Source organism: Scyliorhinus canicula, chromosome 7, assembly GCF_902713615.1.
Source record: "Scyliorhinus canicula chromosome 7, sScyCan1.1, whole genome shotgun sequence".
In the NCBI taxonomy this organism is placed as follows: domain Eukaryota; kingdom Metazoa; phylum Chordata; class Chondrichthyes; order Carcharhiniformes; family Scyliorhinidae; genus Scyliorhinus; species Scyliorhinus canicula.
In genome coordinates this window covers 35,070,382-35,094,417 of record NC_052152.1, presented here as the reverse complement: position 1 = coordinate 35,094,417, position 24,036 = coordinate 35,070,382, and the positions used below count along the sequence as shown (strand labels likewise).

At 44.4% G+C, this 24,036-nt stretch overlaps 1 protein-coding gene and 1 long non-coding RNA gene across 4 annotated transcripts in view; one reads left to right on the top strand and one right to left on the bottom strand.

The window, feature by feature from the left end:
- LOC119968859 overlaps positions 1–24,036 on the bottom strand; it is a 69,517-nt gene that overhangs the window by 10,894 nt on the left and 34,587 nt on the right. The window contains exon 3 of one of the 2 annotated variants that reach the window (XR_005461256.1): positions 11,724–12,153. The exons of the other annotated variant lie outside the window; for it this stretch is intronic. This is a non-coding gene — a long non-coding RNA (uncharacterized LOC119968859). Of the gene's footprint in view, positions 1–11,723; positions 12,154–24,036 lie in introns of those variants that run through there. 2 annotated transcript variants of the gene reach the window in all.
- The window catches only part of tbc1d23 (TBC1 domain family, member 23), a 90,874-nt gene that overhangs the window by 42,968 nt on the left and 23,870 nt on the right, over positions 1–24,036 (top strand). For both annotated transcript variants that reach the window (XM_038801746.1, XM_038801747.1), the window contains exons 8-12: positions 729–832; positions 15,032–15,154; positions 16,645–16,737; positions 17,747–17,917; positions 18,204–18,246. In XM_038801746.1, coding sequence (XP_038657674.1) covers positions 729–832; positions 15,032–15,154; positions 16,645–16,737; positions 17,747–17,917; positions 18,204–18,246 — 534 coding nt within the window. The remainder of the gene's footprint in view (positions 1–728; positions 833–15,031; positions 15,155–16,644; positions 16,738–17,746; positions 17,918–18,203; positions 18,247–24,036) is intronic.

Sequence of the window (24,036 nt, the reverse complement as noted above, 5' to 3'; positions counted from 1 at the left end):
GGGCCAGCAAATCACGCGTACATGTTTTGGGGTTGTGAAAAATTGGGAAGATTCTGGGCGGGAGTGTTCGCAGTCTTAGACAGGATTGTGGAGGAGGGAGTGGACACAGACCCTTTGGCGATATTTGGGATTTCAGAGAAGCCGGAGGTCATGGAGAGGAGGAAGGCCGATGTTTTGGCCTTCGCCTCTCTGATTGCATGCCGACGAATTTTGCTGGAGTGGTGGTCGGCATCGCCAGTGGGGGTAGCAGCATGGTTGGGTGACATGTATGACTTCCTGCGGCTAGAGAAGATAAAATATGAGTTAAGGGGCTCAGCAGGGGAGTTTGAGAAAAGGTGGGGGATGTTTGTGACCGTGTTTAAGGAGCTATTCGTCGCGGGGGGGGGGTGAAAAAGAAGAAAAATCTGTACAAACTGTATAGTTGATTGTTGGGAAGAATGTTTCCCGGCGTGTTTATTTGCTGTAACCTACTTTGATACAAGTTTGAATAAAATGTGTTTAAAAAAAAAAAAGATATTGTATAGTATATTTTTTTGAATTTGAATTGTATTTAAAAATAAAACATTGTTAAACTTGCTTACTTGGCTCGTGTTAAAGTGATGTTGGGTGTATTGCATGGTCCAATACCCAATTCCAAGCAAGGAGATTACTAAAGGGATAAACTGAAAGGACTTGTTTTTATTTTCAGAATGTGTGTAAACCCAGTGCATCATATGTTTGTATTTCAGGATCACTTGAAAGTGTTCCATGCAACCTGGAGACAGAAGATATAGAGGATCTCTATTCATTGGCACTGTATTATTATGCCCGAACACCTGCTTCCTTTAGAAAGGTAATCTTATTTCTAAAGAACAAATGCATTTGACTTTCGTTTTTGATCTGTCAGTAACAACTAAACAAAATAGTCAAGTATCAGGTTGGGCAGAACCCTCTTTTAAAAAAAACTCCCATTATTTGCTATTCAAGAAAATTTGTATGATTTGCTTTATGACACTTTTTTTGCAAGATAAATTTGAACTAATATCAAATGCATCCGAAAGAAAAACATGTTTTTCTATTGTAAAAACATCTGGGAACATCGGAGTTTCGGTCTTCATGTCATACTCGTTTTAAAACGGCTTGAGTTAACATGGAGGAAGGGCAGTAAGTTGGCGCAGTGGTTAGCTACCTCACGGCTCCAAGGTCCCAGGTTCAATCCCGGCTCTGGGTCACTGTCCGTGTGGAGTTTGCACATTCTCCCCGTGTTTGCGTGGGTTTCACCCCCATAACCCGAATGATGTGCAGGGTAGGTGGATTGGCCACACTAAATTGTCCCTTAATTGGAAAAAATGAATTGGGTACTCTAAAAAAAATTTTTTTAAAACATGGAAGATGTTTTCCATCGTACAAAAATGGGAGAATTACATCCAGTGTGTCTGAGAAAGTGGGGAATATCCTTGATCAAAATATTGCTTTGGGTGGCTATGACAGTTACTTTGATGCACTGACGATATTGGCGGATTGATAGACAGTAGAGCAAGCAATTTATCTTTAATACTAAGCTATTGGGGGAATTTATACTTTGCTGACAGTCTAAAAAAACTGAAGAATACATGGGAAAGGACCAATATTCAGATTTTCTTTAAGTAGTTTGTTTGGTTGAAAAGAAACAGTTAAAACATGAAATAAGTCCCAAGCAAAAATAGCACCTTGGGCTGCTCAACGTCTGTTCTGACTGAGGCTGCGAAGCTCCATTGGTGAACTAATGTTTATGCCATATATTTACACCTCTTAAAGATCTGCAAAGAGATAAAAGTGATACATTCATCTAAAGGTCCTATTCTCTCATTTTTAAAATGTTAAAACTACATATAAACCTATATACCGATTCTGGTTAGTTTTAGATTTATCCTTTTAAATATTTCATGGAATATTGTGATTTCTGTTTAAACAGTAGATTAAGCTCTTAAGCAGCTTGAATTTGCATGCTTTAGTCCAATATATCCTATTACCGTTGAAAAGTACAGGTGAATTTGGTGTGCACCACAGTGAGCAGTGTACCATGAATATCAGCTGATTGTTAGCAGTGGGCATGCTAACCTCTGGATGGTCCATACGAGCAAGGGCCACTGATTTTGTTTCATTGATCCTATTTATGAAATATGCCACTTAATTGTGAAACAAGACAAAAGTATTGTGGGGGAAGGGATTGCAATTGAATTGTAACATGGTGTTTTATGTTTAAAAACAGTAAGATATTTAACAAAAATAATGATTCAGAGATTTATTTTCTCAACATTAACTGTTCTGGGTTCCATTGATCTTGTGCAGCTTAAGATTGTGTTTTGAGGGGCAGCACGGTGGCGCAGTGAGGTAGCCCTGCTGCCTCATGGCGTTGAGGTCCCAGATTCAATCCTGGCTCTGGGTCACTGTCCGTGTGGAGTTTGCACATTCTCCCCATGTTTGTGTGGGTTTCACTCCCACAACCCAAAAATGTGTAGGTTAGGTGAATTGGCCACGCTACATGGCCCCTTAATTGGAAAAAATGAATTTGGTACTCTGAATTTACTTTTTAAAATGGTGTTTTGGTTGAGCAATATAGTTAGTCTTGAATGTTTTTGCAATTGAATAATTAATTTAATTTTAGTTCTGTTTTTTTAATTAAATATATTTCAGGCTTTTATTGGGCAGGAAGTTAACTGTTTTCATGTTCTCACAAACATGTTTTGTATACTGCATAGAAGGCGTCGGCAAAAATAGTGGTTCAGTGATACAACTTGGTGCCTTTCTTTCTGAAGTATCTTTTCTCCCTTGAGGGGGAAGTGTTTAATCCCTGCTACTTTTTCAAACATCAGCATCTTTAATAGGAAACTAGAATGGAGAATCTAGTTACACATACCAAAGGGCCTCTTGTTCCACCATTTGGTTGGTTTTGTTAACATCATAATACTTAATTGATACAAAGCCCAGTTTTTAGAGTAATGTTCGGATATAATTTGTTTTGCTATCTTTTGTATAACTGCAACTTATTACATAGTCTTTTTTAAAATGAGTACACCCCATCATAGAAATTCTGAAATTGTTACAGAAATCTGGGCTGTCGGAATTTTATTTTCTGAAAATATTCAAATCGAGGAGTCGACAATAGTGGTCACACTGCCAACATCAGGTGGCACGATATGAGTTGATTTGCTGGCTCACTCTCTTTGACAGACCCTCTTTTGACTCTAGCTGCCACAAAGCCGAGAGCTACCCAAAAATCATTCCCGAGATCAATAATGGTGTACCTCCCCTTCCCAACTACAGAGGCTGTTCCAGGTGAGCATTATGTACAATGATCCTGTAAAGGACTCTTTTTTTTGTTTTTGTTTAAACGCATTTTATGCAAACTTCTATCAAAGTAGGTTACAGCAAATAAACACCCCGGGAAACATTCTTCCCAACAATCAACTATGTTTCACCCCCCTCCCCATCACGCACCCCCCACCCCCTGCAACGACCAGCTCCTCAAACACGGTTACAAACATCCCCCACCTTTTTCTCAAACTCCCCTGCTGAGCCCCTTAACTTATACTTTATCTTCTCTAATCGCAGGAAGTCAAACAGGTCACCCAACCATGCTGCTACCCCCGGTGGCGATGCCAACCACCACTCCAGCAAAATTCGTTGCTGTGCAATCAGAGAGGTGAAGGCTATGACATCGGCCTTCCGTCTCTCCATGAGCTCCGGCTTCTCTGAAACCCAAAATGGCGCCATGAAAGGGTCCGGGTCTTCACCAACCGCTCGCCTCCTTGCTGCCCCAGCGACTAATATATATCCCCAATTCTTCCCTCCCCTTCCACATCCGGAAGCAGCAGTCACTCCAGCAGGGTGTATCCCAGGAATCTAGGGTACCCCTTCCAGACCTTTCATGCAAAGTCCCTGACCTGTAGATACCTGAACTCACTACCCCTCGGTAGCTCTACCCTCTCCCTTAGCTGCTCCAGACTGGCGAACCCTTCCTCAAAATATAAATCCCTCACCTTGACCAGCCCCACTTCCCTCCACCTCCTGTATACACTATCCATCCCCCCAGCTCAAACCCATAATTCTCGCACAGTGGCATTAGCACCGACATCACTTCCACCCTAAAATGCCTCCTCAACTGATTCCATATCTTCACCGTGGACTGCACCACTGGGCTCTCTGAATACCTACTCGGAGCCATTGGCAATGCTGCCGTCACTGTAGTCCTAAAACTAGACCCCTTACAAGATTCCTCCTCCATCCAAACCCACTCAACCCCTTCTCCTTCCCACCACCACCGCACCTTGTCGACATTCGCCGTCCAATAGTAATGAAGCAAGTTTGGCAACGCCAACCCCCCCTGCTGCCTCTGCCTCTGTAGCAAGATCCTCCCCACCCTCGACACCAACCTGCCCATACAAAGTCTGAGATGATTGTGTCCACTTTCCGAAAAAAGGCCTTTGGTATAAAGATCCGGAGAGCCTGAAAGATAAACAAGAACCTCGGCAGAATATTAATTTTCACCACTTGTACCCTCCCCGCCAACGTTAAGTGCAGTGTATCCTACCTCTTAAGATCCTCCCTGGCCTCCTCCACCAGCTTCGTTAAGTTCCACTTATGGAGTCCCGTCCATTCCCTCGCTACTTGAATCCCCGAGCACCTAAACCTAGCCCTTGCTGCCGTAAATGGCGTCCCACCTAAATTAGCCTGCTGTGCCAACTCATTTCCCGGAAACACCTCGCTTTTCCCCACATTCAGCTTGTATCCCGAGAACCCTCCAAACCTCCCCAACAGGCCCATAATCCTTCCCATACTCTCCAACAGATCCGAAACATACAACAACAGGTCATCGGCATAGAGCGACACCCGATGCTCCCTCTGTCCCCTCATTATATCCTGCCACTCTGTTGACCCCCTGAGAGCCATTGCCAATGGGTCTATGGCCAGCACAAACAGCAGCGGCGACAGCGGGCACCCCTGCCTCGTACCCCTGTGTAAGTCAAAGCTTCGTGAGCTCATATCATTCTTCCTCCCCCTTGCTCTTGGCGCCACATACAGCAACCGCACCCATGTCACAAATCTCGGCCCAACCCCAAACCTTCCCAAAACTTCGAACAAGTACCGCCACTCCACCCGATCAAATGCTTTCTCCGCGTCCATGGACACCACCACATCCAGTACCAGAACTCTCATCGGATTCATCACCACATTCAACAGCCATCTTATATTACTCACGAGCTGCCTGCGCTTCATGAAGCCTGTTTGATCTTCTGCAACCACCCCCGGGACACAGTCCTCCATCCTCCCCGCCAACAACTTAGCCAATACTTTCACATCAGTGTTTAATAGTGATATGGGTCTATGCGACCCACATTCCACCGGATCCTTCCCTTTTTTTGGGATTGGTGTGATTACTGCCTGCTTCATCGTCTCCGGCAACTCCCCCTTCTCCAATGCTTCATTAAACGCCCCCAACAGATGTGGTGCCAAGTCTGCTGCAAATTCCTTATAAAATTCTGCCGGGTATCCATCGGCCCAGGGGCTTCCCCGACTTCATACCCCTGATCCTATCCAGCACCTCCCTCAGCCCAGGGGCTCCTCCAACGCCTGCCTCTTTGCTTCCACCATCTGGGGAAATTCCAGCTTGTCCAGAAACCACCCCATGTCCCCCTCCTCCTCCTGGGTCTGCCTCATAAAGACCCTGGTAATACTCTCTAAATGCCTCAGTTATCTTCTCTGGCTCTGACACCACACCCCCAGTCCCAGTCCGGATCTTCAGTATTTCCCTGGACACAGCCTGCCTCCGCAGCTGGTGCTCCAGCATGCAGCTCGCCTTCTCACCATACTCGTATTGCACCCCTACGCAGTTGCCCTAACGCCCTCCCCGTTGTCAGCCTGTCAAATTGACCCTGCAACATTTCCCTCCTCGTCAATCCCTCCACGGTGGGTACTCTCGAATATTCCCTGTCCACCTCCACTATCTTGCTCACTAGACGGTCATGTTCCGCCCTCCTTTCCTTACTCACACAAACCGTAAATGAGATTCCTCCCCGGACCACTGCCTTCGGTGCTTCCTAAAAAATGCCCGTCGACACTTCCCCATTCTGATTCAACTCCACATAATCCCTAATCACCAACTGCACCTTACCATAAAAACCTCCATCTGCCAACAACTCCTAGTCAAACCTCCATCCTGCCTCTGCTCTTGTCCGGTACGGAACTAAATATCCAGCCAGTGGGGTGCATGGTCCGAGATAACTATCCCCGCATACTCTGCCCCCTCCACCCCACCCAAAATCTTCCAACTCACTACAAAGTAATTGATCCTTGAATACACCTTATAGACGTGTGAAAAGAAGGAATACTCCCTCCCCCTGGGTTCTGAAAGCGCCATGGAGCCACAATGCCCATCTTCTCAATAAACTCCCCCAGCTCCCTTACCATGCATACCCTACCCATCGACGTGGGGCTCGATCTATCCACACGCGGCTCCAGGACACAGTTTTTTTTTTAAATTTAGAGTACCCAATTAATTTTTTCCAATTAAGGGGCAATTTAGCGTGTTCAATCCACCTACCTTGCACATCTTTGGGTTGTGGGGGCGAAACCCACGCAAACACGAGGAGAATGTGCAAACTCCACACGGACAGTGACCCAGAGCCGGGATCGAACCTGGGACCTCAGCGCCGTGAGACTGCAGTGCTAACCCACTGAGCCACCGTGCTGCCCTCCAGGACACAGTTAAAATCTCCTCCCATGATCAACTGATCCGTTGCCAAATCCGGGATTGCTGCCAGCAACCCCCTCATAAAACCTACATCATCCCAATTTTGGGCATACACATTTACCAACACGACCGGTGCCCCTTGCAATACACCACTCATAATCACATATCTCCCACTGGACTTGTAAAGGACTCTTGGCTATTTTTGATTCCATCCCAAAATACATGACTATAGATTTCCCTGCTGAAATGCTATTGTTACGCATACAAAAAAAAGGGAGTTAGTGGCTGGGATTCTCCGAGCCTGCACAGATTCTCCGGCGCCCAGAGAATCGGTGCCGATTGTGCTGGTGCAGTCGCCGCGGCACCAGTCGGAGGCCATTGAAAGTGGCCCCCGCAGCGATTCTCCACACTCGACGGGCCGAGTCCCACCGGCGTGGTTTATATATGGCCCTACTCGGCGGGACCTCAGCATTCTGGCTGTGGGGGCCGTCCTATGGGGGGGGAGGGACTGATTGCGGGGGGGCTTCCTAGGTGGCCAGGCCCGTGATTGGGGGCAAGCAATCGGCGGGCGCGCTCATTCGGGGTGGGGGGGGGGTGCCTTATGTTCATCCACGCCGGGCCCCTGTAGGGCTCCGCCATGTTGCCCAGCGGCAGGCGCGGAGATGGCCGTGGCACGCATGCGCGGACCCGTGCCGGTGTGTGGGGCCGACTTTCGGCGCCGGAGCAGTGCACAGCACTCTGGTACCGTTTTAGCCCCTGAGGAAGGGGGGAATGACTGGGCCTGGAGGCCTGTTGACGCCGGCGTCAATACGTGGCCGGGATTTCGGAGAATCCCGGCCAATATATCTGAAATACTGTTTAGTTTAAAAAGATGAATATTGCAGAATGAATACATTAATTTTTGAGGAATAACTATGTAAATGAGGAATTCAAGTGCTGGATTAAGTTTGGACATGGGGGAGTGATATCGGATGACTTTGGGAAGCGTTAAGCTTCTGTGCAGTGTTTACAGTGCAACATAGTTATTATCCAGAACTTACTATATACCAAATAATATAGCTCAACCAAAGTCATACTGCTGTACTCGTGCAGAGTTTTAGTTTGCTCCTTTTTCCTCTCTCATCTTATGCATAAGAGGAATTGAGATATAAACTTCTCGGATTTCCTTTGTGCTTTGGTGGTCTCCCAGTGTTACATAGCAATCTGGTATGAACGCAGTCTATAATGAGCATTCTTCATAAACTGCTGCCTTCACTTGTTTGTGCTCCAACGCAAAGATGACCATGTTCATAATCTGGGGTGATTGGTAGGGTTTCAGCGGATATGTAGGTGACTGCAATGCTCTGATCTGTTCCTGGAAAGTTCTGATGCAAATAGGAAAGCATACTGCAGATGATTGAGTTTTGGAAGAGTTGCTCGCTCGGCATTTCTTTTCCTTGTGCTTGCTTTCGAAAGAGGCCGTGTAGTTTGTTATGTGGTTGTGCCAGGTGCAGCGACCAGAGCAAGCTTATACTAGGACTCAGAAGATGATATCAGATCTCCTCCATTAAACGTATCCTTGTAGTGATTTCTTGACTGGCATAAGTGTGCACCCCAAACTCAAGCTCTCCACAGAAACTTCATTTTGGTAAGCAAGTGTCAGACATTCTGGTTACCTGTCCAACCCAAATCTGCTGTGATTGTCTCAATATGGTTTGGGTGTTTGGAATGCAAGCTTGCGTGAGCACTTAAGTGTCTGGTATTTTGTTCTGCTCTAATCTTCAGAAGATTCCGAACGCAGCTCAAGTGAAGTTGTTTGAAGATCTTAACATGGCACTGGTACAGAGTCTGTTCTTGTATGCTTCGAGCAGAGTGTGCAAGGTTATTGCTCTATAGACTTTCAGTTTGGTAGACTCTTTTTTTCCCCCCCAGTTTTTCGAAGTCTGGCGAAATCATAGATCATAGAATTTACAGTGCAGAAGGAGGCCATTTGGCCCATCGAGTCTGCACCGGCTCTTGGAAAGAGCACCCTACCCAAGTTCAACACCTCCACCCTATCCCAATAACCCAGTAACCCCACCCAACACTAAGTGCAATTTTGGACACTAAAGGCAATTTATCATGGCCAATCCACCTAACCACATCTTTGGACTGTGGGAGGAAACCGGAGCACCCAGAGGAAACCCACGCACACACGGGGAGGATGTGCAGACTCCGCACAGACAGTGACCCAAGCCGGAATCGAACCTGGGACCCTGGAGCTGTGAAGCCATTGTGCTATCCACAATGCTACCATGCTGCCCGTGCTGTCAACATACTACAAAGTTACGGCATCGCCATTATAGACGGCTCAAAAAAATGTTCTGCTGAGATAAGTACACTTAGGGGCAACACGGTAGCATTGTGGATAGCACAATTGCTTCACAGCTCCAGGGTCCCAGGTTCGATTTCGGCTTGGGTCACTGTCTGTGCGGAGTCTGCACATCTTCCCCGTGTGTGCGTGGGTTTCCTCCGGGTGCTCCGGTTTCCTCCCACAGTCCAAAGATGTGCAGGTTAGGTGGATTGGCCACGATAAAATTGCCCTTAGTGTCCAAAATTGCCCTTAGTGTTGGGTGGGATTACTGGGTTATGGGGATAGGGTGGAGGTGACCTTGGGTAGGGTGCTCTTTCCAAGAGCTGGTGCAGACTCGATGGGCCAAATGGCCTCCTTCTGCACTAAATTCTATGATCTAACCACTGCTGACAGGTTCTGGTCATGGACTGAAACCGTGGGCTCAGGATTGGACTTTCCTAGTTCGTGCTGGTACACTACTTCAATTTTCTTTGTGCTGCTTGTAAGGCCAATGTTGGAGAACAAGTTTGTGCTATATTCCGTGCTCAGCTCTGAACTGGCATCTAGAACAAAGAACAAAGAAAAGTACAGGACAGGAACAGGTCCTTTGGCCCTCCAAGCCAGCGCCCACTATGCTGCCCGTCTAAACTAAAATTTTCGACACTTCCAGGGCCGGTATTCCTCTATTCCCATCCTATTCATGGCACACTGGGTTAAATCGCTGTCTTTTAAAGCAGACCAAGGCAGGCCAGCAACACGGTTCAATTCCCGTACCAGCCTCCCCGAACAGGCGCCGGAATGTGGCGACTAGGGGCTTTTCACAGTATCTTCATTGAAGCCTACTCGTAACGATAAGCGATTTTCATTTCATTTCATTTCATATTTGTCAAGACGCCCCTTAAACGTCACTATCTTCCCTGCTTCCACCACCTCCACTGGTAGCGAGTTCCAGGTACCCACTATCGTCTGTGTAAAAAAAATTTGCCTCGTACATCTCCTCTAAACCTTGTCCCTCGCACCTTGAACCTATGCCCCCTAGTAATTGACCCGACTACCCTGAGAAAAAGCCTCTGACTATCTAGGGTGCAATCATTGGCAAACAGAAGGTTGTACTGTATGCCCTTGGAGTTGTCTCAGATTGAGTAGCTTCCTGTCCATACGATATCTGATTTCGCTGTGAGAACACCATCTTGGAAGACATTGGAGAGCATGGCAGAAAAAAATATGCTTATGATGGTTGGCACCTACACAGTCCTGTTTAGCTCCCATTAATGACTGGGAATGGGTCAGACATCTCAGCGATATCCAGGACACGCACAACGATGTCGTCATGGAACTGTTGAACGCTGTGATAAACCAACTGCACAATCACAAAATCGTAGAATTTACTGTGCAGAAGGAGACCATTCTGTCCATCGAGTCTGTACCGGCTCTTGGAAAGCACCCTACTCGAGGCCACGCCTCCACCCTATTCCTGCAACCCAGTAACCCCACCTAACTTTCTTGGACACCAAGGGAAATTTATCATGGCCAATCCACCTAACCTGAACATCTTTTTTTTAAATGTTTTTTTATTGAGTTTTCATATTTTATATACAACATACTACAAATTATTAGAGAAAAAAAAAACACACGCAAAAATTAACACTTATATTTACTGGTAAGCATCTTCATAATAACAATTTCGCCGGCATACATATTTTACATTCCCCAATATGGCCGAGGCACATGTTTATAGGCATTTATTTATAGTTTGGTTTTGGGCCTTAGCTTGCCATCAAACCCCCATAACGAACCCCCCCCCCCCCCCCCCCCCCCCCCCGGCTACCTTCCCCCGATTCCCATCCATTTTCCCCTGATTCTTGGCCACCCGACTATTCTTCCTCTTGTTCGTTGGCCACAAACAGGTCCCGGAACAATTGCATGAATGGCTCCCACGTTCTGTGGAAACCGTCGTCTGACCCTAGGATGGCGAATTTGATTTTCTCCATTTGGAGAGATTCCGAGAGGTCGGACAGCCAGTCTGCAGCTCTGGGCGGTGCTGCTGACCGCCAGTCAAACAGGATTCTACGGCGGGCGATCAGGGAGGTAAAGGCAAGGGCGTCCGCCCTCCTCCCCAGGAATAGATCTGGCTGGTCTGAAACCCCGAAGACCGCCACTATCGGGCATGGCTCCACCCTCACCCCACCACTTTGGACATAGCCTCGAAGAAGGCTGTCCAGTACTCCACAAGTCTGGGGCAAGACCAGAACATGTGGGCGTGGTTGGCCGGGTCTCTTTGGCACCGTTCACATCTGTCCTCCACCTCTGGAAAGAACCTACTCATACGGTTTCTTGTTAAGTGGGCTCTATGTACCACTTTTAGTTGCGTCAGGCTGAGCCTTGCGCACGTGGAGGTGGAGTTGACCCTATGCAGTGCTTCGCTCCAGAGTCCCCACCCTATCTCCATCCCCAGGGCGTCCTCCCATTTCATTCTTGTTGCGTCCAGTACGGTGTCGTCCCTGTCTACCAGTCGGTCATACATGTCGCTACAGTTCCCTTTCTCTAGGATACTTGCGTCCAGTAGGTCTTCCAGTAGTACCTGAACATCTTTTGACTGTGGGAGGAAATATGAGCTCCCGGAGGTGTGCTAAATATAAATTTAGAGTACCCAATTCTTTTTTTCCAATTATTATGGGGCAATTTAGCGTGGACAATTCACCTACCCTGCACATTCGTTTGGGTTGTGGGGGTGAGACCCAAGCAGACATGGAGAGAATGTGCAAACTCCACACGGACAGTGGCCCGGGGCCGGGATCGAACCTGGGTCCTCGGGGCCTTGAGTCAGCAGTGCTGCACAAGGATACATGAGCAAAGTCTGAGCTAAACCTCCTTTAGTTTGCCTTGGTGCTTCTTAGTACAGCTAAACATAGTAATTCACAGAATGGTGATGTACACGAGTGGATGTAGACCGTAATCAAGATAGAACAGCTACTCTTGTGCCTCCAAAGCGAAGATTGAATCCAAAGTGAAGTGTGTTTGAACAATCTGAAACCCAATTTTGGGCATCTATTTCATGTAAAATAATTGCCTTAATTTTGCAGTATGTTGACATTTCGCTCAGAGGTGACAAGGATGATGAGGAATTATTCTGAGAGTAAAATAATGCATGTTATTAATATTGCACCGTGGAATATTCCAGAATACTTTACAGCCAATAGATTATATTTTAAATGTATTATGTATTCACTGTTGTAATGTAGGCCTATATGGCAGTAATTTGCACAGAGCAATACCCACCTGAGGCAGACCTTAGTTTAACATTTCATCAGGTACTACATCAAATTATCAGCCTAAATTACATACTGAATTCCTTTACATAGAACATAGAACATTACAGCGCAGTACAGGCCCTTCGGCCCTTGATGTTGCGCCGACCTGTGAAACCCCTCTAAAGCCCATCTACACTATTCCCTTATCGTCCATATGTCTATCCAATGACCATTTGAATGCGTTTAGTGTTGGCGAGTCCACTACTCTTGCAGGCAGGGCATTCCACTCCCTTACTACTCTCTGAGTAAAGAACCTACCTCTGACATCTGTCCTTTATCTATCTCCCCTCAATTTAAAGCTATGTCCCCTCGTTCTAGACATCACCATCCGAGGAAAAAGGCTCTCACTGTCCACCCTATCTAATCCTCTGATCATCATGTATGCCTCAATTAAGTCACCACTTAACCTTGTTCTCTCTAATGAAAACAGCCTGAAGTCCCTCAGCCTTTCCTCATAAGATCTTCCCTCCATACCAGGCAACATCCTGGTAAATCTCCTCTGCACCCTTTCCAATACTTCCACATCCTTGCTATAATGCGGCGACCAAAACTGCAGGCAATACTCCAAATGCGGCCGCACCAGAGTTTTGTACAACTGCAACATGACCTCATGGCTCCGGAACTCAATCCCTCTACCAATAAAGGCCAACACACCATAGGCCTTCTTCACAACCCTATCAACCTGGATGGCAACTTTCAGGGATCTATGTACATGGACACTGAGATCCCTCTGCTCATCCACACTCCCAAGAATCTTACCATTAGCCCAGTACTCTCTCTTCCTGTTATTCCTTCCAAAATGAATCACCTCACACTTTTCTGCATTAAATTCCATTTGCCACCTGTCAGCCCAGCTCTGCAGCTTATCTATGTCCCTCTGTAACTTGTAACATCCTTCTGCACTGTCCACAACTCCACCGACTTTCGTGTCATCTGCAAATTTACTCACCCATCCTTCTAGGCCCTCCTCCAGGTCATTTAAAAAAATGATAAACAGCAGTGGCCCCAAAACAGATCCTTGTGGTACACCACTAGTAACTGGACTCCAGTCTGAACATTTCCCATCAACCACCACCCTTTGTCTTCTTCCAGCTAGCCAATTTCTGATCCAAACTGCTAAATCATCCTGAATCCCATGCCTCCGTATTTTCTGCAATAGCCTACCGTGGGGAACCTTATCAAAGGCTTTACTGAAATCCATATACACCACATCAACTGCTTTACCCTCATCCACCTGTTTGGTCACCTTCTCAAAGAACTCAATAAGGTTTGTGAGGCACGACCTACCCTTCACAAAACCATGTTGCCTATCTCTAATCAAATTATTCCTTTCCGGATGATTATACATCCTATCTCTTATACACCTTTCCAATACTTTGCCCACAACAGAAGTAAGGCTCACTGGTCTATAGTTACTGGGGTTGTCTCTACTCCCCTTCTTGAACAAGGGGACAACATTTGCTATCCTCCAGTCTTCTGGCACTATTCCTGTAGACAAAGATGACTTAAAGATCAAAGCCAAAGGCTCAGCAATCTCCTCCCTTTACAGTGAGCTTTGAACCCATGACTTGGTAACTCAAAGAGAAGGGAGCCAACACTGAGACCTGAGTGTAGTGTTAATGAACAGTTGGGGCACAGTTAAGTATGCTTTATTTGTAATCCAACCTTTGGTACAAGAATGTTGCCCACAAGGTTCTCTCAGACTCTGATGTTATTTTCATATTTTCTGATGTTAATGGCATTCTGGCACCAGCCAAAGGAAATCTCTGGCGACCATAAGACATAGGAGCAGAATTAGGCCACTCGGCCTATCGAGTCTGCTCCATCATTCATTCATGGCTGATTTTTTTCTCCTGCCTTCTCCCCATAACCCCTGATTCCCTTATTAATCAATAACCTATCTATCTCTGTCTTAAAGACACTCAGTGATTTGGCCTCCACGGCCTTCTGCAGCAAAGAGTTCCACAGATTCACCACCCTCTGGGCTAAAGAAATTCCTCCTCATCTCAGTTTTAAAAGATCGTCCCTTTAGTCTGAGATGGTGACCAACCCAACCACACTGAAGTCATCAAAGAGACAAACAGTCAATTGTATTGAAGAATTCTCTTGCACAGCAAAACAGGAAGTAATGGGCAGATTTTATGACTCATTTTTTATAATCTTCCAAGAACTAAACTGAAATTGGAACAAACACGTAGACTGAAATGTTCTAAGCACATTCATTTTTAAACTCTATGGAATTTTTAATCCTAAAATGGAGAAATTTGATATTGCATAAATATAAAATTAGTTTTTCAGGCCAGTGATGTTGATTTAACACTGTCATAGTATGATATGAAAAGTCCTAATCTGCCTAATCCAACAAGGCATAACATTTTCAATGTATTTTATGACAAGAAAATAGTGTACAAAGCGGAAATTCGCTGTAATTCTGAAATTTCTAATTGATTTCTACCTGAGATGACTTCAAAAACGCACTGACAGCGCCTGCATTTCCGCATATAACTGCACACATGTGGACATCTAGGTTTGCTCTCAGTTTCACAGAGTAAAAGAGACAGCAAATGCTGACAGTTTCAACGTCACTACAACCACAAAATCTGGGCTACTGCTTCCAGCTCATCTGCAGATATTTCCAAGTAGCAATACAACTATTGCCATATAATTGTTCTTAACAAATTACTTTACTCTTGACAGGATAACCAAAACCTCTTTGGAAGTAACCTGCTGGGTCTGAAGGACGATGAGATGGACCTGAGTCAAGCTTTATGCCTGCCTGTTTCAGTACCTGAAATATTGCATGCAAATCAACAACAAGGGGTAAGATATACTTTGGTAGGACAAATTTGAATGCGGATTACAGGGTCAATGGCAGGGTTCTGAGGAATGTGGAGGAACAGAGAGATCTTGGGGTTCATGTCCACAGATCTCTGAAGGTTGCCACTCAAGTGGATAGAGCCGTGAAGAAGGCCTATAGTGTGTTAGCGTTTATTAACGGGGGCTTGAGTTTAAGAGCCGTGGGGTTATGTACAGGACCCTGGTGAGACCACATTTGGATTATTGTGTGCAGTTCTGGTCACCTTACTATTGGAGGGATGTGGAAGCATTGGAAAGGGTGCAAAGGAGATTTACCAGGATGCTGCCTGGTTTGCAGGATAGGTCTTATGAGGAAAGGTTGAGGAAGCTCGGGCTTTTCTCTTTGGAGCTGAGGAGGATGAGAGGAGACTTAATAGAGGTTTATAAGATGATGAGGGGGCTAGATAGAGTGGATGTTCAGAGACTATTTCCTCGGGTGGATGTAGCTGTTAAAAAGGGGGCATAACTCTCAGGTTTGGGGTGGGAGATATAGGAGGGATGTCCGAGGTAGGTTCTTTACTCCGAGAGTGGTTAGGGTGTGGAATGGACTGCCTGCTGTGATAGTGGAGTTGGACACTTTAGGAACTTTCAAGCAGTTATTGGATAGGCACATGGAGCACACCAAATGGCAGGGAGTGGGATAGCTTGATCTTGGTTTCGGACAAAGTTCGGCACAACATCGAGGGCCGAAGGGTCTGTTCTGTGCTGTTCTATGTTCTATGTTCATGTTCTAATACTTGTACACAAGCCCACTTATTTAAACAAAAGAATTCAGCAGACAGAAAGCTGAGATATTAGTATTTATGTATATTTGTTCTCATTAATGACTCAAAAGAAGCATGATGATTTATTTTATATTATTTGTATTTCATTGACACAATGTGTGGATGCTGGAAATCTGAAATTAAAACAACAAATGCAGCATCTGTGGGAAGCAAAACAGAATTCATGTTTTAGGTTGACCTTTCATCTGAACCAATATGTAGTCAGGGAAATTGTGGAGAGGGAGGGAAAGAAAAAACAAAAAGGGGGAAAGTCTGTTGTCGGACGGCAGGAGTGAATAACTGGCAGAAGAGATGATGGTGCAAGGCAAATGATGGTGATGCGACAAAAGATGGATCTAGAGGAGCTGTAATTGGCAATGTCTGAAGTTCCATTCAACTTTGTACTTAGTTAAATGAGGTGCAAAGTATGAGGTTGTGTTCTTCGACATCTAGCAATTTACAACAGTTTTCAGATAATGGTCTGCTGGATTGGGGAATTACTTTGTAGTCTCTGGATAAAGTTGTATTGCAATACTATGAAGGTTTGATGAAAGTTATAAACATCATGTTTCATTGTTGACGCAGTTAATTATTATGGAAAATATAGCTGAGTGACCTCTTACGCTGCAATGCAAGCACCTTATTTTGTGATTTCACCACCTTGTTTCTTTATCTTTTGTCGTTTTAAAGGATGGAGTTCGCTTCTTTGTAGTAGATTGTCGACCTGCAGAACAGTACAATGCTGGGCATCTTTCTACAGCATTTCATTTGGATTCTGACTTGGTAAGAGAAAATATATACTGAAATGCGAATGGATGCTTACACATAGAAGTGCTAAGTGTTGTTACTTTGGTCTTCAAGATGTGAAGGCGTGGGCAGCACGGTGGCCTAGTGGTTAGCACAACCGCCTCACGGCGCTGAGGTCCCAGGTTCGATCCCGGCTCTGGGTCACTGTCCGTGTGGAGTTTGCACATTCTCCCCGTGTCTGCGTGGGTTTCGCCCCCACAACCCAAAAATGTGTAGGGTAGGTGGATTGGCCACACTAAATTGCCCCTTAATTGGAAAAAATAATTGGGTAATCTAAATTTAAAAATAAAAAAGAAAGAAGATGTGAAGGCAGTCATAGAGCTGAACTTAGTTTTATGGCAGAAGTTTTAAACAGCCAGGAATAACGGATAATATAAATGGAGCTAGAAGAGAGAAATAGCAAGCCTGAAACAAGTCGACAGACTGGCTATCTTTTTACCTATTGAGTAATAAGTATATGAATTGAGTAGTTGGTGCAAGATACAATTTTATTTTGATAAAGAAATATATGACTATCTAGGTAAGCGAAGTAAGAAGTCTTACAACATCAGGTTAAAGTCCAACAAGTTTGTTTTGAATCACTAGCTTTCAGAGAGCAGCACTCCCCTGATGAAGGAGCTACGCTCCGAAGGCTAGTGATTCTAAACAAACCTGTTGGACTTTAAACTGGTGTTGTAAGACTACTTACTGTGCCCACCCCAGTCCAACGCTGGCATCTCCACATCATAGGCAACCGAAGACCAGGAAGTTATTATAATAAGAAACCAGGTGTGGAGCAGCCATTTTCTGAGATTTGTCAATTCGATCAAAAGTTATTTTCTTGTAAGCTTTTTAAAGAAAGCTTAAAGTTAAGACAGCCTCCATGCTGTGAATAAATGTGACATGCTCATTTTTATTTTGGTGTAAAATGCAACTGCTAATCTGAGTTATTACATATCTTGCAAATTATTTGGCAACTGAATGGCATGCTTTTCATTTTCCACAGATGCTACAAAATCCTGCAGAGTTTGCCCTTTCCGTTAAATCCCTTTTGGAAGCACAGAAACAATCTATTGAGTCAGGATCCGTAGCAAGCGGTGAACATCTGTGCTTCATGGGAAGTGGCCGAGAGGAGGAGGACATGTACATGAACATGGTGCTGGCTCACTTTCTTCAGGTGAGCTGAAACACAACCATGTTTACTTTATTTCCAGTTCTATTTGAGCAAGGGGTATCTGTGTTATTCTTATGCTTAGGTTGACCCTTAACTTGACTTCATATGTTCACTTCCTTCACTTCCATCAATCATTTAAAAATCACGGAATAGCTACTTGAGTTATTGTTATTCATTCCTCTCCCCTGTTGATCCATTTATCTTGTATAATTATGTAGTGAGCCTTCACATTTGATTATATTCTTACTTTATGCTCCATATCAAAGACTTTTATGTTTCTATATTCTAGAAAAACAAAGAGTATGTTAGCATTGCCAGAGGGGGCTTTATGGGTAAGTTCCCAATCTTTGATTTTTTTCCCCCCCCATTCGACAAGAGCTAGTTCTACTGGACAAATCTGTTTAATATTGCTCCAAAATATTGATTATGATTCTCATTTGTTTGATAACGGCATATTCTCAAACCTGCTTCATAATTTGTTCCTGTTGGAAATTATGAAATATCATTACAATTGCAAGTTTGATTAGCAGACATACATAGAGCACTGCCATTTTAACCTTTAGAATTCCATTCTATTGGCAGATAATTTGAATTTCAGTTTGTCTTTATCCTTTAAAATCAACAGGTGAGGTTCTATAGAACAGTACAGCACAGAACAGGCCCTTCGGCCCTCGATGTTGTGCCGAGCAATGATCACCCTACTCAAACCCACGTGTCCACCCTATACCCGTAACCCAACAACCCCCCCTTAACCGTACTTTTTTTTAAGGACACTACGGGCAATTTAGCATGGCCAATCCACCTAACCCGCACATCTTTGGACTGTGGGAGGAAACCGGAGCACCCGGAGGAAACCCACGCACACACGGGGAGGACGTGCAGACTCCGCACAGACAGTGACCCAGCCGGGAATCGAACCTGGGACCCTGGCGCTGTGAAGCATTTATGCTAACCACCATGCTACCGTGCTGCCTATATTGTCACCATTTGTATTGTGCAAAGTATGTACACAAATAGATGTTGGAAAATTGCTCCCAAAGGACTAACTTGGAAACCAGCAACAAAAAGAATATTGTAATGTTGGCCAGAAATGTAGTTAATTTCTGACAGTTTTGATCTTTTTAAAAGTATTTTTATAAAGTATTTTTAGTACAAATTTTCAACTTTTTATATTCTACAATAATAATAAACCCCCGCCCCACAAAAAAAATCCCACCACTCCCTCAGCAGTCAACGGTGAGATAATTTAGTAATCTGATAGTAAACACTATTGTTAGCATGTACTAGATGCTGTGGTATGAAGAGGCAAGAGTTCAGCTCCTTTTTCACCAACACACCTTTAATGGTTCAAACTCACTCTGCACAGAACTCTACAGATCATCACAAGCTCCAGAGTGAAGCCCCTTTACATATCAGTGTCAATCATTGAACACTTAACATAAATGAGACAACTAATTGCAATGTCTCTTAACCCATTACTTAACAACTATTTTCTTTCTATTATCATTCTAGTAAATTTGATGCAATTGTCGAAGTTCAACATCTGTATATTTTCATTCCTCAGCAGCTATTTCATTTGCTCTTATTTTATATTGTGCAGCTGTTGCTTGTGTTCCATTTTTGTCACCATATTATTCATTCATAACCTTTTATTCTCCAGCATTTTAGTGGATTGACATTGCCATCATGTCGACCCAGCTTAATTTTATTTCTTGTCAATTAGCATGCTGTTTTCTGACGGCAGAGCCTTCCTTCAATGTTTTCAGTAAAGGATTTTGTAGCGTGAGTAAGAGGGATTATATTTCACTACTATGATTATTTAAAATATCAGTACATTCAATTCTCAATATAATTAAATTTTTTAAAAATCAAGCATAGATAAAAATGATGGCGTGTTCCAATCTCGATTTTGTCATTATTTGACAGTCGAAGGGGAAATTCTATTTTTCCAGCTGTTTCTGTAGTTACTCTGTTAGTACATTATGTTGCTTTACTGAAGATGAACTCATGCTGGATTCTGAATCTCAAAAAACAATTTTGTTTGTTCCACAAGTATTTTAAGATTGTTAACACAAGTATTGTTCCACAAGAAGGGAATGGTAGTGGGCTAAGAAACAAAAGATGGAAGTAGAGGAAATAGAAATGGGGGAAAAAAGCACAATCATTGCCACCAGCTGCTAATTGATAAAATGAGAGGAGTTGTTATGATCTGAAATTCTTGAACTCAGTGTTGAGTTTCGACGGCTGTGAAGTGCCGAATCAAAAGATGAGATGCTGTTCTTCGAGCTTCATCGGAACAAGGAGGCTGATGACAGGGTGGGAGTGGGATACAGAATTCAAGTGACTAGAAGTTCAGTATCACACTTGCTAACTAAAGGAAGGAAAGTGATCACTCAATCGGCATTTGGTCTTTTCAATTGGAGGGGACTGCATTGTGAGCAGTGAATATAGTAGACCAAAGTGAAAGAATACAGGTAAATCGCCATTTCACCTGGAAGGAGTATTTGGGGATTTGAACATTGGGCAGGAAGGAGATAAAAAGGGCAGATGTTGTATCTACTGTACTTGAATAAGAAAGTGTCATGGGAAGAAGAGAGGGTATTGGGCATAAGTGAAGTGTGAGCTAACGTGTCGCACATTGATTGGTGTCTTTGGAAGGAGGAAGGAAAGCTATGTTTGATTGTAGCATTGTGCTGGAAATGACAAAAATGATGGATTATGGAGGATGATCCATTGAATGCACAGGCTGATGGAGTGGAAGTTGAAGACAATGAGAATTCTATTGTGATTTGTGAAGGGAGGGGAAGGAGTGAGAGGAGAAGTGAAGGAAAATACATTGTTGACGGCCCTGTCATCGACAGTGGAGGTGAATCATTGGTTGAGAAAAAAGGAAGAACAAATGCAAAAACTGGGAATACAGAAGTGGAGTGGAAGGAATTGTTGTCAAAGTAGCTTGGGAGATTAGTGGATATTAGCTGATATTCCCCAGAAATGGGGACAAAGAAGTCGAAGAAGGAAAGAGTCTGAGATGGATCATGTGGAAGTGAATGTTTTAGTTCAGGAGAAATGGCTGATCAAGTAATCAATGCACCAAAAATAGAGGTGAGGATTAGAACTTGAAAAAACTGGAATATATCTCACAAAATGATGAGTATATCTCAGACCTATTTGGTTTCCCATAGCGACTACTTTTATTTGGAAAAAAACTTAGTGGAGTCAAAGGAGAAATTGTCAAATGTGAGAACAAGTTCAGCCAGGTGGAGGAGGCTAATTGTGTTGAGGGCTGGTCAGGCCTTAGTTCAAGGAAGAAGCGAGAGAGACCACAGACTTTCGTAATAGGGCCACAAAACTGTAAACGAAGTGCTGAAGGCATAGAAAGAGTTATGGATGTAACTGGGAAGAGATTAGACATGGGGGCATTCCATTACACTCTGTTCAACTCCTCAATCGCTCCCTTCCCTTCCTGTGCCAGCCCACAAGTTTTAACATCTACACTTTTACCTCCACCCCTCCCCCCATCCAGGGTCCCATAAACTCCTTCCAGGTCGAACAATGATTTAATTATATTGTCAATTTAGGATTCTGTATTTTCTGCTCATGATTCTGTCTCCTCTGCACTGGAGAGACCGCATGCAGATTGTTTGACTGTTTTGTGAGCACTGCTGTTCAGTCTCCATGTGTGACCCAGGGCTTCTGGTTTCCTGTTTTACTTCTCCAGCCGACCCCTACTCTGTCCTCGGTCTCCTATCCTATTCCAAAGAAGTTCAACTTAAGCGGGAGAACAACACCTCATCTTTCCATGAGGTACTTGTCAGCCTTTGGAAGTCAACAGTGAGTTCAACAATTTCAGTGCATCAGCTCTGCCCCCATTTCTTTTGACAGCAGCTGTTTGTAGTGATCGTGCTCTTCCCATTTTACACCTCCTCTCGATCCGCATTTCATTTCTTTTCCCATCTGCTTCTGCAGTGCTCCATCATCTTATTTCTTGTCTTACATACACTTTTCACTTTTCCTTTGTCCATCACCCTCCACACAGTTCCCCCCCCACCCCTATTCCCATTATCTCTGCCTTTGCACTTGTTTAAACCCTATTGCATCTCTAACTTTTCCCTGCTCTGATGAAAGCTCACTGACCTGACATGTTAACTCTCTTTCCCTCTTCACAGATGCTGCCTAACCTACGTTCTGTATTTATTCAGCATTCCAGCATTGTACATTGCTTTTTTTCGTATATTTTTATTACAGTTTTCCAATTTTTACGAATAATGCAACAAACTCCTCAAAATGAGTACAGTACAACCCGAATACAGGAAAAGACAGAACACCAACACAGTTGGTTTAGTTCAATCATTAAACTTGGTGCCTCCATTTATGCAAGGAAAGATGGTGAAATGAGACCTACCTGTATCTTTGCAAGAGCTAGTTAAGGATTCTCTAACCCCAAAATAAAGAAGAAAAATACAGAAAAAATTGTGATTCTAAGATAATATGTTACAAATGTGCAGCATGGTGGTGCAGTGGTTAGCATTGCTGCCTCACAGCACCAGGAACCCTGGTTCAATTCCAGCCTTCGGTGACTGCCTGTGTGGAGTTAGCACGTTCTCCCCGTGTATGTGTGGGTTTCCTCCCACAGTCCAAAGATGTGCAGGTTAGGTGCATTGGCCATGCTAAATTTCCCCTTGGTGTCCATGAATGTGCAGGTTAGGTTATGGGGATTGGGCTGGGGTGTTGTCCTAGGTAGAGTGTTCTTTCAGAGCGTCTGTGCAGAGTCGACGGGTCGGATGGCTCAATTGTGCCCCCCACATAAGAAAAAACAACACATTTAAAACCTAACTCAGCCGCCCAACGTCTCCAGGCAGTGAAAGGTACCCCGAGCAAAGGGAAACAACAGAATACAACCCTCAGTACAAGACATGAGTTGGCGGTTTGCACTCTCGTACACAGGAGCCAGTAAACCAGGAAAACGTACACCATGTCAAGACCCGCTACACAACAGATCGCACTCCTCTTCAGCCAAATCAGAGGTACCGCTCGGGCCTGACGACACTGGAAGACTTGAACCATCCTGCACTGAGGACTCTCCACCAACAAGGAGAAGAATAATTGTTAGGACACCCATCAACGGGGCCTCGGGAGGAGATACAACTCAATATAACAAATTGGAGTGTAATCGGCACCTTATCTACCCAGATAAGGAAAGGAAACCCAGAAACCCAATGACACCGATGTTAGCCAATAAACGTCAAACAAATTCTAGCAACATGCACCTTCACAAAAACGATGCCAGGAACAGGACAACATAGCCTCACAAGAAACAGGACACAGACTCCCTGGGGGAGCCCAAGCATTAAGAAGGTGGACTGTCTGGGTGCCTTACCCCCCCACCCAGCCTAACCCCAACTGAAGAAAGACGAACAACATTGAACCAAAGCACTCCGACGTGCACTCAGACCCTAAACCAACAGGATACTACCGCTCAGTGGAACCATACCTTGAGAAGGAGAGCAGACCAGGAGTCCCCTAACGGGACATCTCGGGGAAGGGTAACCTCCTCCACCACTCAACGTACCCTCTACCCAACCTGGGTAAGCACAGTTACCTCTGCCCTAACCTGTTTAATCGAGTGATCACTGCCGCTAACTGGGCCGCCAAGAAAATATAGACGACCAACCCAAGAAAGGCTAGATATCCGAGGATTAACTGACCACGCCTGACCGTACATTAATACATATTTCCCCTTTCTCCAAAAACACCAGAAGTGCCAACCACAGAAGAATTAAAAGAAAGGAACCCAGTCTTCTCTAGGATACATAGTCTGTCCGTAAAAAAACAAATGTATCCCCTCATTGTAAAAGCAAGGATTGCAGCTCATATATATACACAAATACTGCATAACCCTAATGTTATATTACCAACTCAGCATGATGTTTGCCACAACAGGATAACAGGCGACAAACACTTGTGCTCATATATCATACACCCGTATCAGGATAAAAGGCAGTAACACAATATCAGCGATATAATCACAAGGAGCCAAAGTTCAGGATATTGATAAACTGCAGAGTAATATCACTGTCCACTGAGCTGGGAAAGGCCAAAGCCATGAAGGGATTGTCGAGCAA